The following is a 12,553-nucleotide window of genomic DNA, read 5'->3' as shown; positions in this document are numbered from 1 at the left end:
GTGAAGGAAACAAACAGGATGTGTATTTAACTCTGATGGCAGTCATGTAAGCCATCCTTTTTTATTGATATAATGTTTGTTACTAGAAAAATCTTCTTTTTTTGTGTATTATTTTATTAGTCTAATGTTTTAGCTTATTTGTTTCTTATATTCTTATGTTGATTAATGGGAATATATTTAACTTTTCATGTGAATAAGTTGAAGAGGATAAAAGAGACTTCTATTTATTGATTTTGTAGTGCCTTAAAATTTATATAGATTGAGGGTATGTATATTGATGTTGGAGACATTCAATCAAAGGAGGGCAATCCAAATAATTTAGAAATATGTGTTTCATTTTTAAATACTATATTGTCTACAATGTGTATGTGATATATCTCAAGAGAAATACAGAAACAAAAACAAAGTACAATTTTTTTTTTTTTTTTAAGTTTACAAACAAGTCATGTGGTTCTTATAATTGTAATACAAGAAGTATATTGATTTAACTTGAATTAGAGGTTGTCCAAATATATAATCTTCATACGTTTATCGTATAACATGTGCCTAAATCTGGATCGGTTAAGTGTGGATTGAATATATATAAATTTTAATAGACAGTCGTATTTTAATCTAAGCACGTCATCTTAGGTTGCAATTTAAATGTTCTTTGGATAATTATCATTTTTATCAAATTAATAATTGGAGATTTTTTATATATACAACTAATGAACATTATTGTTAAATTGATTTTAATTATCATTTCTTTTAACAAAAAATTATTCCATCCCTAAAATATATAAATGATCTATTTACAAGTTATAAAAAATGTAAGTATGCCAAAATTATATGCAAGTTATAAAAAAGTGAAAACAATTTTTATAATTTGGTCCATTTGCAAGAGATTAAAGAGTGAATGACTCTAATATTATTCGTTTATGTTTGTGTCAAAAACATTTTTCACCCATTCTTATACTATTAGTGCCTATAATTATGTGAATTAGAAAAAAAAATTAAATTTTCATCTTTAATCTTAATTCAATTGTTTCACATTTTCAACTTCCACATTTTAAAAATATTTTGTAACAATATAATTGCAAGCATAGAAAAAAAAAACCAAATTATAATGAATTTTGAAAAAACTAATTGTCAAACCTCTTTTCGATAGGAATCTACCTGATTTAGGGGGGATGAAGAATTTGAAGTAGTATTTCAATTTCAATTAAAAGATGAAGAATACTAATTTGTTTATGGATGACCATAAATTTCAATAAATATGAGAAACCTTAAATTACATAGAGGAGTAAAGTTAATAGTTCCGTCAAGTTGTGCGTAATTTTACAAGAAAGACCAAAGGATGAAAGACAAAAACCACCAAAGATGAATCATAAATCAATGTTGGAGATTTATTTAATTTCACTCACTCTTTTTTATATCCAATAATCAATATTTTTTTTTGTTTCATTCTCTCATTTCTATTTTGGAGTACTTTGAAAGTCATTATTGAAAGTTCTTAAACCAAATTAAAAACAAATTCGCAATTAAATATTATTAAATGATTAAAAGACCAACTAAACAACAAGAAAAACGAGGGACATAATTAAACAAAGGAAAAAAATCTAAACAAAAAAAGAAAGAAAGAATTAACAAATTACTAAAAAAAAAACTCTAAAAGAAGTCGATATATCAACACAAGAACTAAAATTTAGTTAAATATGAAATATCTTGAATTGCATAGAGGAGAGTAAGAAGCTATGCTATTTGGTATGTACTTTCAAGGAATGAGATCAAAAGATGAAAAAGATAAAACTAACATATATGAATCACATTTTATAACATGAGCTTATTTCAACATTTCTCATGACTAATATTAAATTTAATTATATGTATTTATACTTATCGTAGTTATTATATTTTATTTAAAAAATATTTTAAACGTGTTTTTTTAATCAAACCCATGCAACGCACGGGTTTATTTAATGAAAAAGAATACGGAAAATCAATCTACCCACACCTTATGAAATGAATACATAAGGTCAATAAATATAATTAGGAAAGTTATTATGCTACGTGACTCAAAGAATTCCAATAATAAACATATATGTTCATAAAATTAAGAAACCATAGACATAGTAAGTATATATAGATACTAGCTAGCATGGAGATTTTATCATATATATATATATATATATATATATATATATTGAGACTTTTGCAAGAAGAGTCATACATGTTTTGGTATTCAACTATTCATATTGTAGCTTTTATTTTGGTGTGTTTTCAAGTTTAAAGCTTATTCTATTTTTAATATTCATGTCCATTTTTCTTACTTTGTTAAGGTTCAAATTGTTCAAAGATAACAATGGAACAGATAAATCTGTTGATTTGGAATCACCGGATGGGTAGGTGTCAAAAATGATGAATTGATTTCTTACCTATGTAACTAAAGTTTTATTTTTGTTCGTCTGTAATCATGGATTCATGAATCCATTATTTTCAATTGTATCTTTCAAGTGGTAGTTTTTGCTTATTTTCCTATTTTTTTTATCTCAAAAACATGTTCAGAATGTGAGGAAGATTTGAAGGAGAACTTAGGTGAGTTTTGTCAATCCCTTGAATAATTTCCTAACTTATCAGCTACACACTTAAAACAATGTCAACAAGTAAGTAGATCACCTTTTACCAACTTTTTATCCATTGTGTTTTTAAATTTACATATTTGTTATTTTTATATATGAACACATAGATGAAGACATATGGTTTTATGGACAACCTCACCATTAACACTAATATTCATTGCAATTTCATGTTTTTCAATCGTTACCAGTATTATGAAGAATAATATGTTGCTGATTGGAAAATGGTGTATGTATTAGTGCAAGTCAAGTATAATTTTTAATTTAGTTTTATATGTATAGTCTCAATCAATTTTTTTTACATAATTTTTATATATTATTACTGTAATTTTTATTAAATATATGGCTAATCTTTACTTTTTTTTTTATTCATTGCTAGCAACATCTCTATTTAATTTTAGGTACAAGTAAAATTCAAAACACGAAACTCAAGAGTCGTCCCCAAGAATTTTGATTATGTTAAAGCAAGCATAATCAAATTTATCCATCACTCATTCCACAAATTAGTTAATTAACACTCTTTTTTCTATTTAATTTCATTTATAGAATAACAAATTTAGTCAAAAAAAATTTTTTTATTTATTTATAAAAATAATAAAAGGTTCAAATTGATGAAAGGTCAATGAAAAGTCGTAAGTTACAAACTTTTTTTATTTTATTAAAATATCAATTATTTACATTTTTTTATTAATAGTATAGGAAAAAAGTAGTTGAAAAATTGCACAAATGAAAAAAAATGATCAAAAAAAAAAATTTAGAATAAATTTTAATAATAAATAAAACTCAGCTCAACAAAGTCAATATATCAGCAGAAGGCAAGCATGACTACATCTAATATACAAAAGTAAAAAAACAACGGTAAGAAAAAAAAAAGTAAGAAAGCAAAGCAAGTTGCGACTATACTACCACGATGCATAAAAAGAAAATTAAGTTCTCATGCTATTACACTATTAGAATAAAATATAATGCACCTCTTCAAACTTATGAATATTAACAGATATTCACTAAAAATTATATTAATTGTCCTTAATATACACAAATCTACTATGTAGGTTAATATTAAACAATTTTTTTTTAAATAACCTTCTTATGTTTAAATCCGAATAAAGATTATTAAATAAAAAAATTCAAAGCAAAATGAGCGGAGAAAAACCTCATAGTAAAAAAAAACAAACAATAGACAAAAAAAAAATCGAGACTAATAAAATCGGGATAAAATTTCACCAAGTGAATAATTGATAAGAACGAGAGGGAGGTAAGTAGATAAGTTATTTGGCATCTTAAATTGTATAGAAGGGAGTAAGCAGTAATGTTGCTATTTAAAGTAGGTAAGTAGATGAGTTATGTGGTGCTATGCAAGCCATAGAAATTGCAGCTTTTAAAAATTGGAACAATCTATGGCTTGAAACTGATTCAACTCTGGTGGTCAAGGCCTTTAAATCCTCTTCGCTAGTCCCTTGGGCTTTAAGAAACAGATGGCTTAATTGTTTATTACTCACTCAGTCGATGAACTTCGTTGTCTCTCATGTGTTTAGAGAAGGAAATTTTTGTGCTGATAGCTTAGCTAATATAGGTCTCACATTAGATAGGCTTACTATTTGGAATGATGTACCTCTTGTGATTAAAGATAGTTTTGAGGCGAATAGACTTGGTAAACCCTTCTTTAGGGTGGTGCATCTTTAGGGAGGTTTTGGCCTAGTCCCCCTCCTTTTTTTTTTTGTAATCTCTTTTTGTTTCTTCTTTATTTTATGGTTTGCGGTGGTAGCTCTTTGCTTCTCCTCTTTTTGTTAAAAAAAAAAAAAAAAAAAAAAAAAAAAAGTAATGTTGCTATTTGATAGGTAATTTTCAGAACACGAGATCACGTGATAAAAAATGTCAAAATCACCATACTTCTTAGTTCAACATCACTCATGAGCAATATTTTCACCAAGTATAAGTATGTATGACCTCCAACTCTTATTAAAAATAGATAAATAAGGGATACATTAAAAATAAAAAGAGGAGTGCTAGGGTCACACTCTCTAACACACTCCAATTAAAATTTGCCACATCATTAATTTGTTTTTTTCACTTACCTACTAACAGGTTGTACCGGTTAACACACTAATACTTAATTTATTTGTATTTTATTTATCTTAAAGGACTGAAACATTCAAAAAAAATTGTAACATTCTTTACTCTGCAAATCGTCTCTTGTGTTCGTTTCTGCAAATTTCTTTATCGTGAGTTTTATTGTCTATTTCAATTGTCTTCTTCGTGAGTTTTGATTTGACTGATTTCGTGTTCTGTGTTTCTCGCGAGGTTCCTTTTCATTTTTAGATTTCGAGTTGGGTTTTATTTTTGTTGCAGTTTTTTCCCGATCTAAATCGTTCTTGAGTCGGATTCTGTTATGGGTATACTGAAGCTGAGTTTGTAATGTTTAATCCTTTTTATTTAATGTTTCTATTTCAATTATTTTGTTTTCTGTAGGTTTCTATTCAAATCAAAGAAAGATTTTGGTGTGAAATATGTTTTCCATGAAGTTTTGTTTTGGGTTATTGCATTTTTTTGCAGATCTGAATTGTTGAATCAGGGGTGAAGATTTGGGAACTTCCCCCTGGGAAGTTGAAAAATAGAAGAAGACGGAACATAATTAACATGATAAATAACAATAAAAAAAATAAAAATAAATGGTTACATGTGAAACCGGTTACAAGTTACTAAGAGAAAATAAGTGGAGATGTAGCAAATTTTAATTGGAGTGTGTTAGAGGAGTGTGTTCGAGAGTGTGACCCTAGCACTGCTCAAATAAAAGAAAGCAAAGTGATTTGTGACTAAAATTGCAACTCATATAATGAAAACTAAGATTTTATACGATGACACAAATTAAAATAAAATATGATACATCATTTCAATAAAAATTATGTAAAAAAATGGCGATATAAAATTAAAATATTTTTATAAATAAAAAATAATAATTGCGATAACTATAATCACATATAGTTAAATAATAGATATTATTTTAAAATATGATTATATTTAATATTAGTATATGAGTAAAAAAAAAGTTGTTTAGAAATATTAGATTTTTTATTAATTTATATCGTAGTTTGTTTACATTTTAATGTAATAGATCTCTTATAATATTTCATAAGTTTGAAAGGATGTATCATTTTTTATTTTATTAGTGTAATAATATAAGATTTTAGTTTTCTTTATATGAGTTGCAATTTTATAGTCAAATGTCACTTTGTTTTTTATTTTTGATGTATCCCTTATTTTATTATTTTCAATAAGAGTTGGAGGCATACCTAATTATACTTGTAGACAATATTGCTCATGAGAAATGTTAAAAAAAGTTTTGATTATAGAATATGATTCATATATGGTGGCTTTGACTATTTGTTCCACGTGTTCTCATTTTTTGAAAATTATGTATCAAATAGCATATTTTGCTTACTACGTTCTATGCAATTTAAGGTTCCAAATAGCTTATCTACTTACTCATCTCTCGTTTTCTTGGAGTTTATTCTCACTTATTCACTTGGTGAAATTTTATTTCAACTTTATTAGTCCCAATTTTTTAGTCTATTGTTTGGTTCACTTTTTTTTTTTGCTTGGTCCTTTTGTTTTTGGTTTGTTTTTCTTTTTTTTGGTGAGGTTTGTGTCTCTTCAAAATTATTGTTAGTTTTTGTCCCTCTTATTTAATATTTTCTTGAACATTTATTTTCTTATTATATTATATAAACTTGAATATTTATTGTTGTCAATATATAAGTTTGGACGAAGATTTTATATATTTGAATTTTGGTTAAGGTAAAGAAAGTCTTATAGATGAATTTAAGATTTAACATGTGTCATCTTCTTATTTGCTTAAAAAAATGTCATCTTATTCTTATAAATATTCCACTATTTTATTTTCAGCCGTAACGTAAACATTCTTTTAGAATATGTACTTAATTTATCCAAAAAGTTATATTATTATGTAAATTAAATTAATAATTTTTGAATTATTGGTGAATTTTAGTTGTGTGTAAATATGTTTAAATATATGTGTGATTATATTTTCTAAATATATGTAAATATATTTTAACATCTACGGTTTTAATAATTTCTAAAATTTATTTTGACAAATGAGCATCAACAATTTTTATTTAATAATTTTTGTCTTTTTTTAATTTTTTTTTTCTTTCCCAAAATGGAGAGTATGGCATCATAGTAAATCATCGACATCCCAACTATGTTGGCACCTCAATACATTACCACTCCTCTACCATCTCACCAAAAGTATTATTAGAATGAAAAAACAAAAGAAAGGGTGGGGGGGCATAAACCAAACCCACCAAAACAAGATTAACGAAAGCGATAATTAGACAAACCAACTCTATCTCTAAAGAAACTCTCTCTAGAGCAACTTGGTAATTGATCCCACCAGACTAACCCATCAACAAAAAAACCCGCATTAGCTAATCTGTCTGCACAAGTATTTCCTTCTCTATAAATATGAGAAAATCTAAAACGAAAATTCCGAATGATATGAAGACAGTTTTTCCATTTAACCTTCAGCTTCCAAGGGACCACATTCACATTAGTGAAAGCTTGAACTAAAAGGATAGAGTCACATTCAAGCCATAGACGGGTCCATCCTTTAGCAGAAGCAAATTCAATAGCATAAATTGCAGCGCAAATTTCAGCATAAAGAGAGGTTGCAACACCAATGTTAGCCGAAAATGCACCTAAAAAAGTACCAAGATGGTCTCTAAAGATGCCACCACAAGAAGAAATACCTGGAGAACCTCTAGAGGCACCATCAGTATTGCACTTCACCCAAAAACTAGGAGGCATGATCCAATTGACTTGTTTAATAGATGGCGGAGGGGGAGGATGACAATCAACACCAAAATGCTTGAGGATAGAAAATTCTTTTATAGATGAGTACATGTGACCTTTGGAATAATGGGCTGCTTGATGAATAAGACTTTTCACATAGATCAGATCCCGAGAAAAATAGGGATAAATATCATTAAACCTGACATTGTTCCTGCATTTCCAGACCTTCCACAAAATATTGACAATGGCTGCAATAATGAGATCATGCAATTGAGGACTCCAACCTTTGTTACATATGCCAAGAAGGGAATCAAAATTTGAGAGATCAAGAGGCATGCCTAGCAAAGAAGATAACCAGTTCCAATACTGCATTATAAAGGGGCAGCGCAAGAACAGATGAGCAACAGTTTCGTAACTACTGCCACAAAGACTGCAACAAGAAACTATCGTGATGCCTCTTTTGATCAAGTTATCATCAGTGGCGATAACATTGTGCATAATTCTCCAAACAACTAAAGATCTAGAAGGGGGAATAAAAAGTTTCCAGATGAGCTTGGTCCAGCCTATACATTGAGGGGGCGGCATATCACAAGAATATGCAAGTTTAAAAGTCAATTCTCCAGAGATAGAATATTCCCAAACTAATTCGTCTGGTTCCGGTGTGGATGGGAGAGAAAGAGCATGAATATCGCAAGTAATAATAGGGAATTGTTGTTTAAAAATTTCAGGTAAAGCCCAAACTTGATTATGAACGACTTCTGCAACTTTGGCATTCACGAGATGCGAAATAGGATTAGGAAGTGGCTCCAAAATTAAGTCTTTTAATTTGTAGCCAAGCCAATTATCATTCCAAAATGAAGTAGATAAACCATTACCAATTTGCCAAATACTATGATCACGAACCAAATGTAAAACATTTTTCAAACTTGACCAAATAGATGATGAAATCGCATGATTGATGGGGCTAAAATTACGAAAAAATCTACTTTTAAGAGTGATAGCCCATTGTTTGTCAGATTTAGTAAAGTCCCAACAAAGTTTAAGACATCCAGCTTTGTTCATGTCTTTTAGTTTTCTCAACCCAAGACCACCAGCTGAAGTAGGAGTACAAACTTTGTCCCAAGACAGAGTGACCAATTTCTTCTTATCTATATTACCAGACCAAATAAAATTTCTAATACAACGATCCATCTGCTTAATCAGTCCTTTAGGCCAGGAATAGACCTTGAAGCTATATGTCAACATGCCATGAATCACAGAATTAACAAGTTGGACTCTTCCCATCATAGACAAAGAATGACCCTTCCAAGAAGCAAGTTTAGATTTGACTCTATCTGCTAAAGCCTGAAGATGAATGTTCTTAGGCTTCCCTTTAAAGATAGGAACTCCAAGATAGTCAAAAGGTAATGAACCCAAAGAAAATCCAAGAGTATTGGACAAAGTAGTTAATCTGGTAGGACTAATAGAGCCTCCGTAGAGTTTGCTCTTATGAGGACTAACCCTCTGGCCCGAGTTAGCACCATATTCTTCCAACAAATCATGAATGTTTCTAGCATTTTTTTTAGTAGCTTTACAAAAAATCATCAAGTCATCAGCAAAAAAGGAGTGGCTAGGAAGAATAGTTCTACCTGAAGTAATGCAACTTAACTTGTTAGCATCCACAAGAAGAGAAAGATGTCTGCTCAACACTTCTTCTGCAATACAAAAAAGAAGAGGGGATAAGGGGTCCCCCTGTCTGACTCCTCTAGAACAGCCGAAAAAGCCAACAGTTTTACCATTAACCAAGAGAGACAATTTTGCAGAATGAAGAATAGTGGAAATCCAAGAACAAAATTTATGATTAAAGCCAAAAGCCTGTAATACTTTGAGAAGGAAACTCCAATCTAAAGTATCAAAAGCCTTTTTAATGTCTATTTTCATAGCCATATTACCACCAAAAGATTTTTTGTCCAACATGTTAATGGCCTCGGAGGCTATACAAATGCATTAATAAATATGTCTTCCTTGTACAAACCCTCTTTGATGTTCTGAAACAATTTTAGGGGCAATCACCGCAAGTCTGTCCGCCAAAATTTTTGTAATAATTTTGAATTGAAAATTTGCCACCGCGATAGGTCTAAAATTTTCAATAGTATCCGCACCTGGAAATTTAGGAACAAGAGCCACATGACTTGAATTCAGATTGGGTAAAATCCAGCCTTGACTAAAGAATTGAGTGACCGAGGCCACAACATCACTGCCAACAATATCCCAATAATTTTGAAAAAAAACATCCCCGAAAACCATCAGGGCCGGGTGAAGAAGAACCATCCATATTAAAAACAGCCTGCTTAACTTCTTCAAAAGAAGGAATTTTGGTCATCATATCATTATCTGCAACAGTTATAAGATGAGGTATAGTGCGCTCAATAATATTAGTAGGAGCACAATTATTGCTACTAGCAAATAATTCTTTGTAAAAATTTAACACATGATGTTCAATATCATTAATGTCCTCAATGTAATTGTCCCCTGCCTTGAGTCTAATCATTCTATTTGATATATGTCTTATTTTAGTGAGCTTATGGAAATAACCAGTGTTTCTATCCCCCTCAACAAACCACTTGGACCTGGACTTATCTCTCCAAAAATGTTCCTGCACTCTTAAAGCATCATTCAGACTAACTTGAGCAGTTTTTTCTTCATCCCCTAAAGCATCCGTGTAACCAGAATCATTAATAATTTGTTGAATAGAATCAACCTTAGCAACAGCATTTGACACTTTGGTGTTCACATCACCAAAAACTTCTTTATTCCAAGATTTAAGAATAGGTTTCAAGGATTTCAATTTTGCTTGCAAAATAAACATTGGACAACCAACAACATCTTTCTTCCAATGCTCAGATATAACACGCTTACAATCATCATGGGACATCCACATACTTTGAAACTTAAATGAAGATGGAAAAGTTTGAACATCAGAATCAAAATTAAAAAGAAGAGAGTGATGATCAGATTGAACCTTAGGAAGAGTACAACAAGAGACAGAATTCCAAGTGTCAATCCATATAGAGTTGCAAATGACTCTATCCAAACGAAGAGCAGCATAAGCAGGACCTCTCCTAGCATTGGCCCAAGTGAACTGGTTACCGAGAGTATCAAGATGAATAAGATGATTAGAATTTGTCCAATTAGAGAATTCATCACAAGAAGTTTTATTAGGTAGACACCTGCCATATTTTTCATGAGCACCTAAAACAGCATTAAAATCACCAATCATGCACCAAGGGCCAACAAAACGAGATTGAAGGGAATTAAGCTCCGACCATAGTTTTCTCCTATTCACATGGGAGGTACTAGCATAGATTGCAGCAATATAACATGTTTGTTGATCAAAAGTAAGTGAGAAAGTCACATGTTGTTCTGACAACTGAAGCACCAATGGATCAATATTGAGGTCACAAAACCCCCAAAGATTAGGAATACCGTGTCTTCTGAAGTTGAGAGCAAATCTTTTAAGATTAAGAGGTCTCAAAAAATCACCAGGAAATTGAGTATAAGATATCATAGGTTCAGATATAAAAATAATATTCGGTTTATGCTTCAAGCATAAATTTTTTAAAACTAACCTTGTGTCAAGGTTTCCAATGCCTCTGGCATTCCAATAGAGAATCTTCATAAAGAATTAAGTTGGCTACCCGTCCTAGACCGGGTGTGTAAATCAGGTTTAGGAGTATATTTTTTTATTTTTACCCCTACCTTTCTTTGAGGTTACAACTGTGAATTCACCTCCTTCATCATGTGAATCATCAACTTCATCTGCCCATGATGATGGATTCTCATCTAAGTTGTGGTCTCTCTCATGAGCAACTGGAATGTCACTTGTTCGCTCTACCATCCGAGGATTCAGAATTTCATGATGTTGTGCATGATCCACAGAAGCATCCACATTTTTGTCATTTTCTGCATGCTCCACAATCATGTCAGCATGATTTCCATTATTTGCACGCATCTCCTTATTCATTATAGGTTCTTCAAAAGTGTCTTTCACCACTTCCGCATTCTCTTGATCAGATTTATAATCAGAGACTTCTTCATTAATTTTCCCATTGTCTTGGACAGGTTCATTGTTCTTATTTTTCTGCTTCGGGACAAATTTTGGAATAGGTTTGTTAGGAACAACCTTCTCCACACTTTGCTTTTGGTCCTTTGCCTTGCTGTTAACGTTTCTACACTTGTCAATAGAATGGCCAATGCAGCAACAGTGTTCGCAAAAATATGGCAAGTTTTCATAATCTATGTCAACAAAGAAGGCATACCCTTCCCTTTCTACAAGAATCTGATAATGCAGCTCCTCAGCAAGATTAACATCAACCAAAATGCGCGCAAAGTGACCCATGGTGCGCTGTTTAGTTGCTTCATCCAAAGAAAGAGGTGTACCTATTCCAGATGCAATGGAAAAAAGAGTCGTAGGCATCCAATATTCTTGTGGCAGACCATAAATCCGAATCCAAATTTGAGCGTTAGTAACCTTCAAGTTTTCAGGTTTGAAGTCACTGGACCAAGCAGACAGACGTAACAAACCCGGCTTAAGGTTCCATGTTCCGATGCTCCAAACCCGATTGAGGTCTTCACAATTTTGAAAATAAAACTCATAAAAGCCCTTCCCCAACGGAGTGATTTGCCATTTATTTACCGGAGCCCAAGCTTTGGTGAGCTTCTCGCGAATTTCATGTAAGCGCAAAGGTTTATCTCCCTTGGCCATGATCAAACGGCCATGGAGATTGTTCTTGCATCTATCCAAACCCGCTTTGTAAGAATCCTCTGGTATTTTAATAGATAACCTCTTTCCTTAATTTAGAAAGTTTTTAGTACAATTCTAAGTGGGAGGAAAAAGTATTTAGCACAATTTCTAAACTAACATGTTTTTAGCACAATTCTTTTCATCGATTCATTTTATGGTTGTAAGAATAAGATGGCATGCGTAGATTAAAATAGGATCGTCCATTAAAATTCATATATACTCATATTGAACCATCCAGATTTAGGCAAGTGTTATACGATAAATGCATGAAGATTATATATTTGGACAACCTCTAAGTCAATTTGAATCAATATAACTTCTTGCATGTATTACAATTATAAGAACC

The 12,553-nt window shown here is 31.0% G+C and overlaps 2 protein-coding genes across 2 annotated transcripts; both read right to left on the bottom strand.

The window, feature by feature from the left end:
- Positions 1 to 9,657: 9,657 nt before the first annotated feature.
- On the bottom strand, positions 9,658 to 10,971 carry LOC123922456. The gene has a single exon (XM_045975173.1). It carries the CDS (start codon positions 10,969 to 10,971, stop codon positions 9,658 to 9,660), a length of 1,314 nt encoding a protein of 437 aa, XP_045831129.1.
- A 56-nt stretch (positions 10,972 to 11,027) lies between these two features.
- On the bottom strand, positions 11,028 to 12,168 carry LOC123922455. The gene is made up of 2 exons (XM_045975171.1): positions 11,163 to 12,168; positions 11,028 to 11,056 (listed from the first exon to the last, which is right to left on the bottom strand). The coding sequence occupies exons 1-2, from the start codon at positions 12,166 to 12,168 to the stop codon at positions 11,028 to 11,030; spliced, it is 1,035 nt and encodes a 344-aa protein (XP_045831127.1).
- Positions 12,169 to 12,553: the final 385 nt, after the last annotated feature.

Source organism: Trifolium pratense, linkage group LG4 (assembly GCF_020283565.1).
Source record: "Trifolium pratense cultivar HEN17-A07 linkage group LG4, ARS_RC_1.1, whole genome shotgun sequence".
NCBI lineage: Eukaryota > Viridiplantae > Streptophyta > Magnoliopsida > Fabales > Fabaceae > Trifolium > Trifolium pratense.
This window is presented reverse-complemented; position numbering and strand designations above follow the sequence as displayed.

Excerpts from the sequence above, each read along its gene's own strand:
- LOC123922456 (XM_045975173.1), bottom strand. The coding sequence starts at position 10,971 with ATGATATCTTATACTCAATTTCCTGGTGATTTTTTGAGACCTCTTAAT.
- LOC123922455 (XM_045975171.1), bottom strand. The coding sequence starts at position 12,168 with ATGGCCAAGGGAGATAAACCTTTGCGCTTACATGAAATTCGCGAGAAG. Across the intron at positions 11,057-11,162 it reads AGTTGTAACCTCAAAGAAAG|AGGCATTGGAAACCTTGACA; the intron begins GTAGGGGTAAAA and ends TTGGAATGCCAG.